At 57.7% G+C, this 17,787-nt stretch overlaps 1 protein-coding gene across 2 annotated transcripts in view; it reads left to right on the top strand.

Moving 5' to 3' along the window:
- Window positions 1-17,787, top strand: part of SNUPN (snurportin 1) — a 265,706-nt gene that overhangs the window by 169,940 nt on the left and 77,979 nt on the right. For both annotated transcript variants that reach the window (XM_086959302.1, XM_086959303.1), the window contains exon 8: window positions 9,845-9,925. In XM_086959302.1, coding sequence (XP_086815428.1) covers window positions 9,845-9,925 — 81 coding nt within the window. The remainder of the gene's footprint in view (window positions 1-9,844; window positions 9,926-17,787) is intronic.

Here is a 17,787-nt window from a genome sequence, read left to right on the forward strand (position 1 = left end):
AGGGAGACAGGGGGAGGGGGAGACAGGGGGAGGGGGAGAGGGAGACTGGGGGAGAGGGAGACTGGGGGAGAGGGAGACTGGGGGAGAGGGAGACTGGGGGAGAGGGAGACGGGGGGAGAGGGAGACGGGGGGAGAGGGAGACGGGGGGAGAGGGAGACGGGGGAGAGGGAGACAGGGGGAGGGGGAGAGGGAGACAGGGGGAGGGGGAGACAGGGGGAGAGGGAGACGGGGGGAGAGGGAGACAGGGTGAGAGGGAGAGGGAGACAGGGGGGAGAGGGAGAGGGAGACGGGGGGAGAGGGAGACGGGGGAGAGGGAGACGGGGGGAGAGGGAGACGGGGGGAGAGGGAGACGGGGGAGAGGGAGACGGGGGGAGACGGGGGGAGAGGGAGACGGGGGAGAGGGAGACGGGGGGAGAGGGAGACGGGGGGAGAGGGAGACGGGGGGAGAGGGAGACGGGGGGAGAGGGAGACGGGGGAGAGGGAGACTGGGGGAGAGGGAGACGGGGGAGAGGGAGACGGGGGGAGAGGGAGACGGGGGGAGAGGGAGACAGGGGGAGAGGGAGACAGGGGGAGGGGGAGACAGGGGGAGGGGGAGAGGGAGACTGGGGGAGAGGGAGACTGGGGGAGAGGGAGACGGGGGGAGAGGGAGACGGGGGGAGAGGGAGACGGGGGAGAGGGAGACTGGGGGAGAGGGAGACGGGGGGAGAGGGAGACAGGGTGAGAGGGAGAGGGAGACGGGGGGAGAGGGAGAGGGAGACAGGGGGAGAGGGAGACAGGGGGAGGGGGAGAGGGAGACAGGGGGAGGGGGAGACAGGGGGAGAGGGAGACGGGGGGGAGAGGGAGACAGGGTGAGAGGGAGAGGGAGACAGGGGGAGAGGGAGAGGGAGACAGGGGGAGAGGGAGACAGGGGGAGAGGGAGACAGGGGGAGGGGGAGACAGGGGGAGAGGGAGACAGGGGGAGAGGGAGACAGGGGGAGAGGGAGACAGAGAGAGGGAGACGGAGAGAGGGAGACGGAGAGAGGGAGACGGAGAGAGGGAGACGGAGAGAGGGAGACGGAGAGAGGGAGACGGAGAGAGGGAGAGAGGGAGACGGAGAGAGGGAGAGAGGGAGACAGGGGGAGAGGGAGACAGGGTGAGAGGGAGACAGGGGGAGGGGGAAAGGAAGACAGGGGGAGAGGGAGAGGGAGACAGGGGGAGAGGGAGACAGGGGGAGAGGGAGACAGGGGGAGAGGGAGACAGGGAGAGAGGGAGAGAGGGAGACAGGGAGACAGGGAGACAGGGAGAGAGGGAGACAGGGAGAGAGGGAGACGGAGAGAGGGAGACAGGGGGAGAGGGAGACAGGGGGAGAGGGAGACAGGGGGAGACAGTGGGAGAGGGAGACAGTGGGAGAGGGAGACAGGGGGAGAGGGAGACAGGGGGAGAGGGATACAGGGTGAGAGGGAGACAGGGGGAGGGGGAGAGGAAGACAGGGGGAGGGGGAGAGGAAGACAGGGGGAGAGGGAGACAGGGGGAGAGGGAGAGGGAGACAGGGGGAGAGGTAGAGGGAGACAGGGGGAGAGGTAGAGGGAGACAGGGGGAGAGGGAGAGGGAGACAGGGGGAGAGGGAGACAGGGGGAGAGGGAGACAGGGGGAGAGGGAGAGAGGGAGAGAGGGAGAGAGGGAGACAGGGAGAGAGGGAGACAGGGAGAGAGGGAGACAGGGAGACAGGGAGAGAGGGAGACGGAGAGAGGGAGACAGGGGGAGAGGGAGACAGGGGGAGAGGGAGACAGGGGGAGAGGGAGACGGAGAGAGGGAGACGGAGAGAGGGAGACGGAGAGAGGGAGACGGAGAGAGGGAGACGGAGAGAGGGAGACGGAGAGAGGGAGACGGAGAGAGGGAGACAGGGGGAGAGGGAGACAGGGGGAGAGGGAGACAGGGGGAGAGGGAGACAGGGGGAGAGGGAGATGAAGACAGGGGGAGAGGGAGACAGGGGGAGGGGGAGAGGAAGACAGGGGGAGAGGAAGACAGGGGGAGGGGGAGAGGAAGACAGGGGGAGAGGGAGACAGGGGGAGAGGGAGAGGGAGACAGGGGGAGAGGGAGACAGGGGGAGAGGGAGACGGAGAGAGGGAGAGAGGGAGACAGGGGGAGAGGGAGACGGAGAGAGGGAGACGGAGAGAGGGAGACGGAGAGAGGGAGACGGAGAGAGGGAGACGGAGAGAGGGAGACGGAGAGAGGGAGACAGGGGGAGAGGGAGACAGGGGGAGAGGGAGACAGGGGGAGAGGGAGACAGGGGGAGAGGGAGACAGGGGGAGAGGGAGACAGGGGGAGAGGGAGACAGGGGGAGAGGGAGACAGGGGGAGAGGGAGACAGGGGGAGAGGGAGACAGGGGGAGAGGGAGACAGGGGGAGAGGGAGATGAAGACAGGGGGAGAGGGAGACAGGGGGAGGGGGAGAGGAAGACAGGGGGAGGGGGAGAGGAAGACAGGGGGAGGGGGAGAGGGAGACAGGGGGAGAGGGAGAGGGAGACAGGGGGAGAGGGAGACAGGGGGAGAGGGAGACGGAGAGAGGGAGACGGAGAGAGGGAGACGGAGAGAGGGAGACGGAGAGAGGGAGACGGAGAGAGGGAGACGGAGAGAGGGAGACGGAGAGAGGGAGACGGAGAGAGGGAGACGGAGAGAGGGAGACGGAGAGAGGGAGACGGGGGAGAGGGAGACGGGGGAGAGGGAGACAGGGGGAGAGGGAGACAGGGGGAGACAGTGGGAGAGGGAGACAGTGGGAGAGGGAGACAGGGGAGAGGGAGACAGGGGGAGAGGGAGACAGGGGGAGAGGGAGACAGGGGGAGAGGGAGACAGGGGGAGAGGGAGACAGGGGGAGAGGGAGACAGGGGGAGAGGGAGACAGGGGGAGACAGTGGGAGAGGGAGACAGGGGGAGACAGTGGGAGAGGGAGACAGGGGGAGACAGTGGGAGAGGGAGACAGGGGGAGACAGTGGGAGAGGGAGACAGGGGGAGACAGTGGGAGAGGGAGACAGGGGGAGACAGTGGGAGAGGGAGACAGGGGGAGACAGTGGGAGAGGGAGGCAGGGGGAGACAGTGGGAGAGGGAGACAGTGGGAGAGGGAGACCGGGTGAGAGGGAGACCGGGGGAGAAGGAGACCGGGGGAGAGGGAGACCGGGGGAGAGGGAGACCCTGGGGAGAGGGAGACCCTGGGGAGAGGGAGACCCTGGGGAGAGGGAGACCCTGGGGAGAGGGAGACCCTGGGGAGAGGGAGACCCTGGGGAGAGGGAGACCCTGGGGAGAGGGAGACCCGGGGGGGAGGGAGACCCTGGGGAGAGGGAGACCGGGGGGGAGGGAGACCGGGGGGGAGGGAGACCGGGGGGGAGGGAGACCGGGGGAGAGGGAGACCGGGGGAGAGGGAGACCGGGGGAGAGGGAGACCTGAGGGAGAGGGAGACCTGAAGGAGGAGGAGACTGAGGGAGACCTGAGGGAGAGGGAGACCTGAAGGAGGAGGAGGGAGAGGGAGACTGAAGGAGGACGAGACTGAGGGAGAGGGAGACAGACGGAGACAGGGAGACGGACGGAGACAGACAGACAGACGGACGGAGACAGACAGACGGACGGAGACAGACAGACAGACGGACGGAGACAGACAGACAGACGGAGGGAGACAGGGGGACGGAGGGAGGGAGACGGAGAGAGGGAGACGGAGAGGGAGAGAGGGAGACGGAGAGAGGGAGACGGAGAGGGAGAGACGGAGAGGGAGAGACGGAGAGGGAGAGACGGAGAGGGAGAGACGGAGAGGGAGACGGGGGGAGAGGGAGACGGGGGAGAGGGAGACTGGGGGAGAGGGAGACGGGGGGAGAGGGAGACAGGGTGAGAGGGAGAGGGAGACGGGGGGAGAGGGAGAGGGAGACAGGGGGAGAGGGAGACAGGGGGAGGGGGAGAGGGAGACAGGGGGAGGGGGAGACAGGGGGAGAGGGAGACGGGGGGGAGAGGGAGACAGGGTGAGAGGGAGAGGGAGACAGGGGGAGAGGGAGAGGGAGACAGGGGGAGAGGGAGACAGGGGGAGAGGGAGACAGGGGGAGGGGGAGACAGGGGGAGAGGGAGACAGGGGGAGAGGGAGACAGGGGGAGAGGGAGACAGAGAGAGGGAGACAGAGAGAGGGAGACGGAGAGAGGGAGACGGAGAGAGGGAGACGGAGAGAGGGAGACGGAGAGAGGGAGACGGAGAGAGGGAGACGGAGAGAGGGAGACGGAGAGAGGGAGAGAGGGAGACGGAGAGAGGGAGAGAGGGAGACAGGGGGAGAGGGAGACAGGGTGAGAGGGAGACAGGGGGAGGGGGAAAGGAAGACAGGGGGAGAGGGAGAGGGAGACAGGGGGAGAGGGAGACAGGGGGAGAGGGAGACAGGGGGAGAGGGAGACAGGGAGAGAGGGAGAGAGGGAGAGAGGGAGACAGGGAGACAGGGAGAGAGGGAGACAGGGAGAGAGGGAGACGGAGAGAGGGAGACAGGGGGAGAGGGAGACAGGGGGAGAGGGAGACAGGGGGAGACAGTGGGAGAGGGAGACAGTGGGAGAGGGAGACAGGGGGAGAGGGAGACAGGGGGAGAGGGATACAGGGTGAGAGGGAGACAGGGGGAGGGGGAGAGGAAGACAGGGGGAGGGGGAGAGGAAGACAGGGGGAGAGGGAGACAGGGGGAGAGGGAGAGGGAGACAGGGGGAGAGGTAGAGGGAGACAGGGGGAGAGGTAGAGGGAGACAGGGGGAGAGGGAGAGGGAGACAGGGGGAGAGGGAGACAGGGGGAGAGGGAGACAGGGGGAGAGGGAGAGAGGGAGAGAGGGAGAGAGGGAGACAGGGAGAGAGGGAGACAGGGAGAGAGGGAGACAGGGAGACAGGGAGAGAGGGAGACGGAGAGAGGGAGACAGGGGGAGAGGGAGACAGGGGGAGAGGGAGACAGGGGGAGAGGGAGACGGAGAGAGGGAGACGGAGAGAGGGAGACGGAGAGAGGGAGACGGAGAGAGGGAGACGGAGAGAGGGAGACGGAGAGAGGGAGACAGGGGGAGAGGGAGACAGGGGGAGAGGGAGACAGGGGGAGAGGGAGACAGGGGGAGAGGGAGACAGGGGGAGAGGGAGATGAAGACAGGGGGAGAGGGAGACAGGGGGAGGGGGAGAGGAAGACAGGGGGAGAGGAAGACAGGGGGAGGGGGAGAGGAAGACAGGGGGAGAGGGAGACAGGGGGAGAGGGAGAGGGAGACAGGGGGAGAGGGAGACAGGGGGAGAGGGAGACGGAGAGAGGGAGAGAGGGAGACAGGGGGAGAGGGAGACGGAGAGAGGGAGACGGAGAGAGGGAGACGGAGAGAGGGAGACGGAGAGAGGGAGACGGAGAGAGGGAGACGGAGAGAGGGAGACAGGGGGAGAGGGAGACAGGGGGAGAGGGAGACAGGGGGAGAGGGAGACAGGGGGAGAGGGAGACAGGGGGAGAGGGAGACAGGGGGAGAGGGAGACAGGGGGAGAGGGAGACAGGGGGAGAGGGAGACAGGGGGAGAGGGAGACAGGGGGAGAGGGAGATGAAGACAGGGGGAGAGGGAGACAGGGGGAGGGGGAGAGGAAGACAGGGGGAGGGGGAGAGGAAGACAGGGGGAGGGGGAGAGGAAGACAGGGGGAGGGGGAGAGGGAGACAGGGGGAGAGGGAGACAGGGGGAGAGGGAGACGGAGAGAGGGAGACGGGGAGACGGAGAGAGGGAGACGGAGAGAGGGAGACGGAGAGAGGGAGACGGGGGAGAGGGAGACGGGGGAGAGGGAGACAGGGGGAGAGGGAGACAGGGGGAGACAGTGGGAGAGGGAGACAGTGGGAGAGGGAGACAGGGGAGAGGGAGACAGGGGGAGAGGGAGACAGGGGGAGAGGGAGACAGGGGGAGAGGGAGACAGGGGGAGAGGGAGACAGGGGGAGAGGGAGACAGGGGGAGACAGGGGGAGAGGGAGACAGGGGGAGACAGTGGGAGAGGGAGACAGGGGGAGACAGTGGGAGAGGGAGACAGGGGGAGACAGTGGGAGAGGGAGACAGGGGGAGACAGTGGGAGAGGGAGACAGGGGGAGACAGTGGGAGAGGGAGACAGGGGGAGACAGTGGGAGAGGGAGACAGGGGGAGACAGTGGGAGAGGGAGGCAGGGGGAGACAGTGGGAGAGGGAGACAGGGGGAGAGGGAGACCGGGGGAGAGGGAGACCGGGGGAGAGGGAGACCGGGGGAGAGGGAGACCGGGGGAGAGGGAGACCCTGGGGAGAGGGAGACCCTGGGGAGAGGGAGACCCTGGGGAGAGGGAAGACCCTGGGGAGAGGGAGACCCTGGGGAGAGGGAGACCCGGGGGGGAGGGAGACCCTGGGGAGAGGGAGACCGGGGGGGAGGGAGACCGGGGGGGAGGGAGACCGAGGGGGAGGGAGACCGGGGGGAGGGAGACCGGGGGAGAGGGAGACCGGGGGAGAGGGAGACCGGGGGAGAGGGAGACCGGGGGAGAGGGAGACCTGAGGGAGAGGGAGACCTGAAGGAGGAGGAGACTGAGGGAGACCTGAGGGAGAGGGAGACCTGAAGGAGGAGGAGGGAGAGGGAGACTGAAGGAGGACGAGACTGAGGGAGAGGGAGACAGACGGAGACAGGGAGACGGACGGAGACAGACAGACAGACGGACGGAGACAGACAGACGGACGGAGACAGACAGACAGACGGACGGAGACAGACAGACAGACGGAGGGAGACAGGGGGACGGAGGGAGGGAGACTGAGAGAGGGAGACGGAGAGGGAGAGAGGGAGACGGAGAGAGGGAGACGGAGAGGGAGAGACGGAGAGGGAGAGACGGAGAGGGAGAGACGGAGAGGGAGAGACGGAGAGGGAGAGACGGAGAGGGAGAGACGGAGAGGGAGAGACGGAGAGGGAGAGAGGGAGACGGAGAGAGGGAGACGGAGAGAGGGAGACGGGGAGAGACAGTGGGAGAGGGAGACAGAGGAAGACAGTGGGAGAGGGAGACAGAGGAAGACAGTGGGAAAGGGAGGGAGAGGGAGACAGAGACAGAGGGAGAGGGGGAGGAACAGAGGGAGAGGGGGAGGAACAGAGGGAGAGGGGGAGGAACAGAGGGAGACCGGGGGAGAGGGAGACCGGGGGAGAGGGAGACCTGAGGGAGAGGGAGACCGGGGGAGAGGGAGACCGGGGGAGAGGGAGACCTGAGGGAGAGGTAGACCTGAGGGAGAGGGAGACCTGAAGGAGGAGGAGACTGAGGGAGAGGGAGACCTGAGGGAGAGGGAGACCTGAGGGAGAGGGAGACCTGAGGGAGAGGGAGACCTGAGGGAGAGGGAGACCTGAGGGAGAGGGAGACCTGAAGGAGGACGAGACTGAGGGAGAGGGAGACAGACGGAGACAGACAGACAGACGGACGGAGACAGACAGACAGACGGACGGAGACAGACAGACAGACGGACGGACGGAGACAGGGGGACGGAGACAGGGGGACGGAGGGAGGGAGACGGGGAGGGTGGGAGACGGACGGAGGGAGTGAGGGAGGGAGACGGACGGAGGAAGGGAGACGGACGGACGGAGGAAGGCAGAGGGAGGGAGACTGAGGGAGGGAGATGGAGGGTGGGAGACAGACAACTGAGACAGACAGACTAGGGGAGGGAAACCGTGGGAGACCGAGAGAGAGGGAGGGAGAGGGAGGGAGAGGGAGACGGAGAGAGAGAGAGGGAGGGAGACGGAGAGAGAGGGAGGGAGACGGAGAGAGAGGGAGGGAGACGGAGAGAGAGGGAGGGAGAGAGAGAGGGAGGGAGAGGCAGAGAGAGGGAGACGGACGGACAGAAGGAAGGGAGACTGAGGGAGGGAGACTGAGGGAGGGAGACTGAGGGAGGGAGACTGAAGGAGGGAGACTGAAGGAGGGAGACTGAAGGAGGGAGACTGAAGGAGGGAGACTGAAGGAGGGAGACTGAGGGAGGGAGATGGAGGGTGGGAGACAGACAGACTAGGGGAGGGAAACAGTGGGAGACCGAGAGGGAGACCGAGAGGGAGAGACAGAGAGGGAGACAGACGGACGGAGGGAGGGAGGCAGAGGGAGGGAGGGAGACTGAACCAGGGAGACTGAACCAGGGAGACTGAACCAGGGAGACTGAACCAGGGAGACTGAACCAGGGAGACTGAGCCAGGGAGACTGAGCCAGGGAGACTGAGCCAGGGAGACTGAGCCAGGGAGACTGAGCCAGGGAGACTGAGCCAGGGAGACTGAGCCAGGGAGACTGAGCCAGGGAGACTGAGCCAGGGAGACTGAGCCAGGGAGACTGAGCCAGGGAGACTGAGCCAGGGAGACTGAGCCAGGGAGACTGAGCCAGGGAGACTGAGCCAGGGAGACTGAGCATGGGAGACTGAGCATGGGAGACTGAGCATGGGAGACTGAGCCAGGGAGACTGAGCCAGGGAGACTGAGCCAGGGAGACTGAGCCAGGGAGACTGAGCCAGGGAGACTGAGCCAGGGAGACTGAGCCAGGGAGACTGAGCCAGGGAGACTGAGCCAGGGAGACTGAGCCAGGGAGACTGAGCATGGGAGACTGAGCATGGGAGACTGAGCATGGGAGACTGAGCATGGGAGACTGAGCATGGGAGACTGAGCATGGGAGACTGAGCATGGGAGACTGAGCATGGGAGACTGAGCATGGGAGACTGAGCCTGGGAGGGAGAGGGAGACAGAGAGGGAAGGAGCAGAGAGAGAGACAGAGGGACAGGTCACAGAGAGAGAGGGAGACCGAGGAGAGGGCGACGGAGACAGAGAGAGGGAGACAGACAGATGGAGGCAGGGACAGGAGCAGACAGATAGAGACAGAGAGATGGAGAGGGAGACGGAGGGAGACCTAGACAGACAGACAGACAGACAGACATAGACAGGGACAGATAGATAGAGGCAGAGACTCAGACAGACCGAGAGGTAGAGGGGGACAGAGGGAAGGAGACAGGGAAGGAGAGGGAGACAGAGAGGGAGAGGGAGAAAGAGGGAGGTAGAGAGAGGGAGACAGAGGGCAACAGATACAGATACAGGGAGACGGGGAGAGAGACGGAGGGGGAGTGAGGGTGGCAGACAGAGGGTGGGAGGCAGAGGGAGAAAGAGGGAGGGCGTCAGGGGGAAACCGAGGAAAGGAGAGGGAGGGAGAAAGACCTGCACCCCCCCCCCAAAACCCACCTTAGGTGGTTTGGGCTCAATCACTACGCTCGTTCGCGTGCTCCGCTGCCTTACTGTGTCCCAAAATGATGCACCTCCAAAAAGTGTGTCACCAACATTAAAAGTTTGGAAAGATGTGATTTAGATGTTAAGGGTTGCTCATATTAATTGGAAACTCCCTTATTTGAGCATAGAGTACCACAGATCAAGGGGAAAATCAGAGCTTCCAATAAATACCACAAGCCTAGAGACAGTGGGCAACATTATGAACAGGACTTTACATAGCACAAGTCCTGCAGATGCAGGGTTTGGAATGAACCTCCTGGCATCTCAGAGAAGCACAATCCATACAAGCTGAGCGGATAATTGGGAGTCTGCAGCTTGAAATGTCTAAACGTAACACCGTTTATGCAGGCCCGACTGTTGATTGTGGTAAGAGCAAGCTCTCTAGAGCATGTTACTGTGACTGTCGTCCTACTCTTACAGACAATGATAGAGTGCTCCCGTCCATGGAGAGCTTACAGTAAGACAGGGCACACAAGCTCAAGTAGTCATGGGAAACGCTGTACCCCTAGAACATATAACAGAAACTGGGTCTGTAGAGATTAGCTAAAATCTCCTATAAAAGTTTCTTTTGCCTCCTTGTAGGTTCTCATTATTGACATTTTCCCTCTTTTTCCTTTTTGCAGTTTAAATTTGTGAGGCTGCAACATTTTGCATGTTCACCAGAGAGCATCTGTGAAGTGTTGTCTACAGAGTTCACATTTAAGGTAATGATCCCTCCACACAGCTCTGTTTATCACTCTTGAATCTTTAATTTTCATGTTGCTCATTGGTTATACAAAGAGGTGCAAAAACCCATTTTCCACTGAGTATCTCATTGGATAAATTAGTTACAAAGCCTTCAGTTGGCCTCCATTTCATGTCTTACTCCAACAACTTCCAGGTTTTGTAAAGTTAATGGAGAAGCAGCATTTTTGTCTCTTACAGCTCTTTTTTATTTTTTACTCTGAATTGCACCATTTCCACGGAGTTCCTTTTCCAGTTCTCCAAGGAGTCAGAGTATCAAAAGAACCTTTTCTTTTTTTTACATTGTACACAACCATGGAGAAGTCGAGAAGTGTGGCTCAATGGTTAGAGCGGCAGACCCTTATGCAGAGGTTTGGCCCGGGACCAGGGTTCAATTCCCCGCCTCGGCAGGTCTTGGGCTCAAAATTCCACGGACCTGATCATTCTCGCCTCGGTGCCTATTCCAATCATGGATTCCCACTCTACAACTCTGGGCAATAGCTTGCTTAATCTCCACAACGGCCCCCACAACGCTAAGGATGCCTGGCCTCCACCTTGGGGGTGCCCAGGAGTGGACACCTCACAGGGAAAGCCAGGATGGGTTCCACAGCGGTATTCGTACAAGCGCCTTGAGACCCTTGCGGGTGAGTAGTGCGCTATACAAGTATCCATTTACATTTTTTACATTTTAACCAGAACTCGTTTGTGGGATTAGGTTGAGATGTTTGAAGTCCTTCCCACGCTTGGAGGAAGATGGGGGTTTTGGGTGAAGGCTTATTTTGGTGGTTGTTAGAATAGAGGTCTCGGCTTCAGGGAGAATGTCGGGAACTGGGGTTGGGTTAGGTTTCGTTATGGTTGAGTATTGAGGGGCAGATTTATGTTAACTGGGGCATCCCCAGGGATGCGCCAGTTAACATGCGCCACAGTGCGCCCCAGCTCCGCCAGCCATGGTGCGCCGCATTTATAATGCGGCGCACCATGGTGCAAAAACGGCACAGATGCGTGACGCATCTGTGCCGGAAATGTGTCGCATTGCTGGAGTTGCGTCGCAAGCGCGACGCAGCTCCAGCAAGGCTCGGGGGTGCCCCATTTTAACAATGCTGCGTCAAGACCTACGCCTGCTTCAAGCAGGCGCAGGCTTTTGACGCAGCATTGGCTGAAAAGTGACTGAGTGAAATCTCATAGATTGCACTCAGCCACTTTTGCGAGGCGCACCTGCCCCGGAACGCCCACCCTGCGCCGGAACGCCCACAAGCGGCGCAGGGCTTTACAACGTGACGCATCTGCCTAGATGCGTCACGTTGTAAATCGTTCGTAGGGATGCGCCACGTTTACGCCGCCTTGCGTGACGCAACAGCGGCGTAAACGTGGCGCAAGGGCCTCATAAATCTGCCCCTTGGTGTGTTGAGATTGATGGTGCTGGTCTAGGGAGAGCTCGATATCGGTGATTTTGTCATTGAAGAAATTTGGCCAGGTTGTTACACTGAAGTTTGGAGGCAGAAGGGTTTACTTTGGTAGACTTGGAGGTCTGTTTCTGGATGATGTTGAAAAGTTCTTTGGGCGTTTTTTGGCTTTGCCTAGTGCACTCCGTAAAAAGAAAGCTTTTTCCTTGATTATGTGTGTAATTACGTCGTTCTTTTCTGAGCTAAAAGAGGCTGGTTGTGAATGGGTTACCTCTCCAGAGCCTCTCAGCGCCTCTTACTTTTCTTCTTTCTAAGTTGAGGTCTTTGTTGAACTAGGCCCGGGAAGGGATGTCTCAGACTATTTTCAGTTTTAAGGGGGCTAGTTGGTCAAGAGCAGTTGTCATTGTCCTGTTGTATAGTGTAGTGAGCTCAACCGTGTTAAGGTTGTCTGTGGAGGTGGGAGAAGTGATGTTATGGTTTGTTCGAGGACAGGGAGGGGGATGTCATTGAGGTTTCGGCTCCTTTGATGGGTAATTTGTGTTTTGACTGGTGGAGCTGCGGTTTGATTGCTGTTGAATATAATGATGTGGTGGTCTGACCAGTCGATTGAGAGAATGTTATTGATGGTTATTGTTTCGTTTTTAGCTATGATTGCATCTAGGGTAGAGCCTTTGTTGTGGGTTTGACCCTTGCAGTGTTAGGTGAGCTCATTTGTGAAAAAGAGTTTGTTTTGTGACTGTAGAACAGTGTCCTTATCGTTATTCCAGGGGAGGTTGAATTCACCCATGATGATGTTATCAAGAAGCCAGGAACGGCGTGGGCGGATCGGCGACCGCGATGGCTGCTTGGAGCTGAAGCTCCGTGCAGACCCAGCGCACAACAGAACGGCACTCGAACACCTCTTACCCCCTCGCAAAACCAAAATTTTGGGATCGGAATGTTAGCAGCAGCTGCGGAGTCGAAAATCACAGAGTAAAAATGACATTTGAGCCTAAAATCAGCCTCCGTACACTTAGGGATCAGGTAAACAAGATGGCGCTTGCTGCTTGCTAACCCGATACAAGCAGTGCCGAGAACAGCACTGCTTCGCTGTTACACACCTGGTGCGGGAGCAGGCCCCAGAGCGCCCGAAAGGAGTAAAACCCTGTTCCAGAGCGATCACTATTTATAATCACCGCTGGAGCCTGGGACATCTTGTGTGGCTCCGGCGCCGGACGCAGCAGAGAAGCCCCGGGGGCACCGAGACACTCCGGGCATGACGCAGCAGTGGCGTTGGGAGCTACTGGGACCCTGGGCTGGCGATAGTGATTGGAGAGCCTGCACAGCCTTTGGCAGACACCGCTGAGCTCCGCATAAGCACCGGAGTCCGCACATATCCAGATGCAGAAGAGGCTCTCTCCTGGGACCGAAGAAACTATGCCATAACTCCTCTGGCCACACAGATGCCACGCCACTGGAGCTGGAAGGGCAAGGAATGTTCTCTCAAGCCCCCAACTGCCTGCAGTACGGCATCAAGAACAGGGGCAGCCTGGGATCCACTGTGGACAGTCAGGTCGGATCAGTGCAGCCAGTATTAAAAAAATGAACAATAGCAAGGGCTTATTAATGTATCCCGGTCACCTACCCAGCCGGACATTGGGCAGACGTTCCTTTGTCTGTCGTACCCCCACCTACCCCTTCACCCTACCCTCTTCCCTCTCTACGCTCCGTTCTTCTTGCCTTCTATCCCTTTAATGCGCTTCTGTTCAGACCTAGCTATTTGACTGATGCCCAGTGGAGCTACCTGATAGCTGAAGAGGAGATGGGCTGCGGATTCCCCCTCGGCCGTCACCTACCCAGCCGTACCTTGGGCAGACTTTCCCTTCGTCTCTGTCGTATCTATTCCCTACCCCTTTTTCCCTTACCCCCCTCTCCCTTTTTCCCTTACCCCCCTCTCCCTTCTCCACCCCAAATGTTTTTACCGGTATCTTTGGTAACTTGTAACTGATGAAAGTTTGCAACTATGTGGAACCTTATGTAAAGCGCTCTGATACCTTCGGGTCTAACCAGCGCTATATAAAACTCTTTAAATAAATAAATGAGTAGGTCCGATATTTGTTCTCCAAAATCAGGAGAATTTCCTGGGGGTGGTAGATGAGATGGCATTTTGGTACTTTGTTGTTTTGACGTGTTACTTTGGTGTAGAGGTATTCAAAGGTAGAGAAGGAGTGGGTTTTAATTTCAACTATATTGATGATCTTATGGATGATGGCAATGCTGCCACCGCTTGGACTATTCTGTCTTTTTTAATGATGAAGAATCCAGGGAGGACTAGAAGGTCAATGAGCAGATAGGATGTTTTTATTGAGTCAGGTTTTGGTGAGGAACGCAATGTGAATACCATGACTCAGTATGGCATCATGTATAAACAAAAAAAGAGAGGTTAAATAGGTCTCAAAAAGCCACAGAGACAGAGCGATGCAACTGGGGAATCACACACTCACTTTGGGTGGATAAGAAAGCCCTCACACACCGACCTAGTCAGTGTCATGCTTCATCATAGGCTCCCACCAAAAGAGGCCGAGTGCCTCTTTGGTCTGCTACGACACCAGAAGACTGAGGAGCTGGTTGTGTGAAAAGGGCGTGCAGTGAGGTATAAAAGTAAAAGTTCCTTAAAGGGTATCTGCAAAAAATATTTTAATGATTGATCCCTAGGACACGGTTAAAAGGGGTTATGTGTCTGAATTTTTTGCCAAAGGTAATGGATTGGTTCATTCAAAATTAAAGTTAGTCAGTCAACATGATTCTGCCTTTGCAGTGGTTTAAATTTACCTAGGTATTCATCAGGACTAGTTTATACCCCGGCGGTATGGACTCTCTAATCGTCCACCCTAACCTGGGGGCGTAAAAGTGAAAAAATCAAAAATGTGATAAAGTGCGTAAAAAAAGGGGGAAGAGCAGGTTGCTCATTCCAAAAATACTCCTAGTTTAGGAGTGTTTCTGCACCTGTAAAATGAATAACACAGACCAACAAAGAAGACATACACACAATTAGTTGTTGGTATAGGTCATTGCGTTTGCCCATGGTGCTCCATAGTTGTGGCATAGGTAGTGTTCCCAAATAAACACTAAAGTTAACACCATCCATATAGCCCTATAGGGATGATACCACTAACTCTGGGTAAGTGGAGTGAAAATAAGTGCTTAAAACACACAGAGTGACTAGAAAGGGTTAAAAACACGATAAAAGCACTCCATAGGAGGGATCAATGGACCAAAGGTCTGTGACCCCACCGAATAATTCAAGGATTCAATAGATATCTCACTTTAGAATATGGCGCTAACTGCACCATGGGTCTCGGGAGGGGGGTTGGAGCGTACCTGGCACATCCTGAAAATAGAAAGTAAATGCTTGAAATACATTGGATCGGGTTTGACTTAGCTCGATCGCGTCGCTGAAGGCAGATTATGGTGGTTCAGCAACTCACGCCCTCAACGCTCTCAGCCCGCTTTTGCACCTAGCATAACAAACCTCAGGACCGGACCCCGACGATGGGGAGCGGGCCGGTTTCTGAGTTTAAAAAGCGTTTGCTCGTTGTTCCTCGCTCTTCCGGGTGGGCGTGTCCCGCACCAAAGCGAGGCTTTAAACGTGCCGGCCCGGGTTAGGTGGGCGTGGCGCTTGTCTGATCGAGGCTTGGATTCCATAGCCAATCGGACCGTGCATGTTACCATGGCAGCCCTGCTGCCTCAATGTTTGTAATAAAAACTTTACTCGATCCATAAGCTGCTCCGTATGTACTGCAAACAAGTATGCAGGCAGTGTGACATGGGTCATGATAATTCAAACACTGTGGATTCAAAGCTATACATAGGTTGTGGTGTCACAGAATTGCTAGTAATGGATAGACAATATCAGAGGAGGAAAACCTCTAGAGTGAGACTGTGATTCCCCAGTTGCATCGCTCCGTCTCTGTGGCTTTTTGAGACCTATTTAACCTCTCTTTTTTTGTTTATACGTACTAACCGGGGACTAAGAGAGGGTTCCTTAATCTCCCTGCCTCTCCTATTGTTGTTTTGTGTCAGTATGGCATCAGCCAGCTCTATTGCGTGCTTGACTACGGGTCTGCAGTTTATAAGCATGCAGTTTAACTTGCTGATGTTGGAGTGATTTTTGTAGGAGGAGGGAGCTTGGGGAACGGTTGTGCGATGGGAGGGAAGTCTTGTAGACTTAGGTTGGTTGGTTGATTGTGGCTCTACCCATTCCGGTGATTATCTGTATGTTGGAAGGGTGGTTTGTAGGTTTTAGCAAGTGTTGTTGCCTCTCTCAGAGACATCTCAGGATTCCCTCTTCTTGGTCTGAGAGATTGGGTGCTGCAAGGGTTGGAGCGCCAGCTGGTCGACTAATAATTGGGCAGTTGAGGTGGCTCACTGATGTTTGAGGGAGGGGAGTATTGAGTGTTGGGCGTGGGAGGGGCGCGCATTGGTGTTGAGAAGGATTTTGTTTATGCACTGCGTGATTGTGTTGATTTGGCTGTGGAGAAGGGATAGATTTTCAGTTATGGTTATGAGGTGCGTTGGGGTCATTGGTTAGAGGGCATTCAGTTGTTTTTCTATGTGTGTGAGGCATTTAGTTAGTACTGTCATTGACTCTGGGTTAGAGGGAGGGGAGGGGTTGGTTGGCAGATCCGACTGCGGGTGTAGGTTGGGCCAGGAGGGTCGAGGGTTGGTAAGATTTGGGGAAATGGAGAGGCATTCGTCTTCCGATGGGCGGTGGTAGGGGGGATTGTGGAGGGTGTTTCTCGAGTGTATTGGTGGTTTTTTTGTCTGAGGGTTTGACGTTGGATAGGTGGGTGTTCGTATTAGCGCGGGTAGGGGGATTGGGGTAGATATATTGGGTGTGGTTAGGGGGTGGGGCAGGGCATGTTTTCTCAGGGTGGGAGGTGTGGTTGGGGGGATAGGAGCTGGGGGGCTAGAGAGGGATCTGGGATGTGGTGTAGGTCTGAGTTCAGTCGTTGAGCGCTTGAGGCAGGTTTCATGGCCGTTCTTTCTTGGAACCGTTTCTGCGGGCGTATAAGGAAGGAGTGGGCAGTTGGACGGGGTCGAGATGGAGTTACATAGCTTGGAAAAGGCGAGTTCATATTGGTTCAGATTGGAGTCGTTGGCTTGGACCATGACTTTGCCATTTCTATATACTGTTATGGTGGCGTTGATTCTGAAGGGAGAAGACTTGAAGATAATCCGTATTTGGCCATGGGGGATGTTGGTGGTTTTGGTAACTCGCAGGTGGTTAGCTAGGTTATTTCTCCATTTTGCTTGGTGGGTGGTGTAGAAGATTAGGTCTGTTTTAGTCTTACCTTTGGAGGAGTTATGGTAGAGGTTGGCTATGAGTGTTTCAGGGTGTTGCTTGAGTATTCTGTGTTTAAAGATTTTGGCGGCGTTAGGTGAGAGGTTGGGTGGGTAGGTGATGGAGAAGGAGTGGGGACCGTGGGGTTTAAGATTGGTGAGAAGTAGGGGGTGGGGGCTAAAAGGTTGTTCTGGTGGGGGCAGGTTGGATGACATCCTCCTTATTTAGGGGTAGGGGATGCACGGGGTTTCTAGGTAGACGGGTAGCTGCAGGGTTGGGGGCTACAGAGAGGTTGGGGATGGGGCAAACCTTGGGCAGAGGGCGTTTGGGGGGGAGGGGGAGGTGAGAGGTTCAGGTGGCTCCTGGGTTTAGGTAGGGTGAGCGACAGAGGTCGCTTTCAGATCTGGGTCTGAGCTCCTTGTGTGGGGTTGAGAGTGTAGGAGTGTAGTCACATAGACCATTTCAGGATTGTTGTCCCTTAACCCTTTCGATGCTGATGACGAGCTCAGCTCGTCATCACCCACGGGTGTCGTGTGCTGATGACGAGCTGAGCTCGTCATAGTGCCACTAAAATGGCATTTTCCAGCACAGGAGGGGAAAATGGCCAGCAGTCATGTGGTTAAAGGGCTTTGGAGGAGGTTGGGTCTTGGTATAGTTTTGGTGGGAAAGGTAGCCTAGTCTTTTAGTCCGCTTCTCTCTGTGGTGGTGGTCGCCTATGCTTGGGTGTTGGGAGTGCTACGGTTCACCTGGGGGAGGGGCAAGCGAGGTTAGAGTTGGAGATGGGGCAGTATTGTAGGAGGGGTAGAGGGGTTAGAAGTCTGTGGGAGACCTGTCCACAATGGCCACCATAGCAGGAAGTTGCTCTCAGTCCACTTTCAATTACAAGTGGTCTGTGGGGAAAGGGCAGTGAGAGAGGAGGGGGAGGGGAAAGTGAAAGACGACTAGTGTTGGGAGTTGCTGCGAGTAGGATAGTAAAGATGTATGCTTGTCTTCATGGGGAGCATCAATCAGGGGTTGAGTCTGTTTGCTAGTGCCCCTCCTTGCGGGGACATGAGAAGCACAGCTTGTGAATTCGCTAATCCCTCGATTAATCATAGATTCTTCATTAACAGCAGAG

This window comes from Lissotriton vulgaris, chromosome 2_2 (genome assembly GCF_964263255.1).
Source record: "Lissotriton vulgaris chromosome 2_2, aLisVul1.2, whole genome shotgun sequence".
Taxonomy (NCBI): domain Eukaryota; kingdom Metazoa; phylum Chordata; class Amphibia; order Caudata; family Salamandridae; genus Lissotriton; species Lissotriton vulgaris.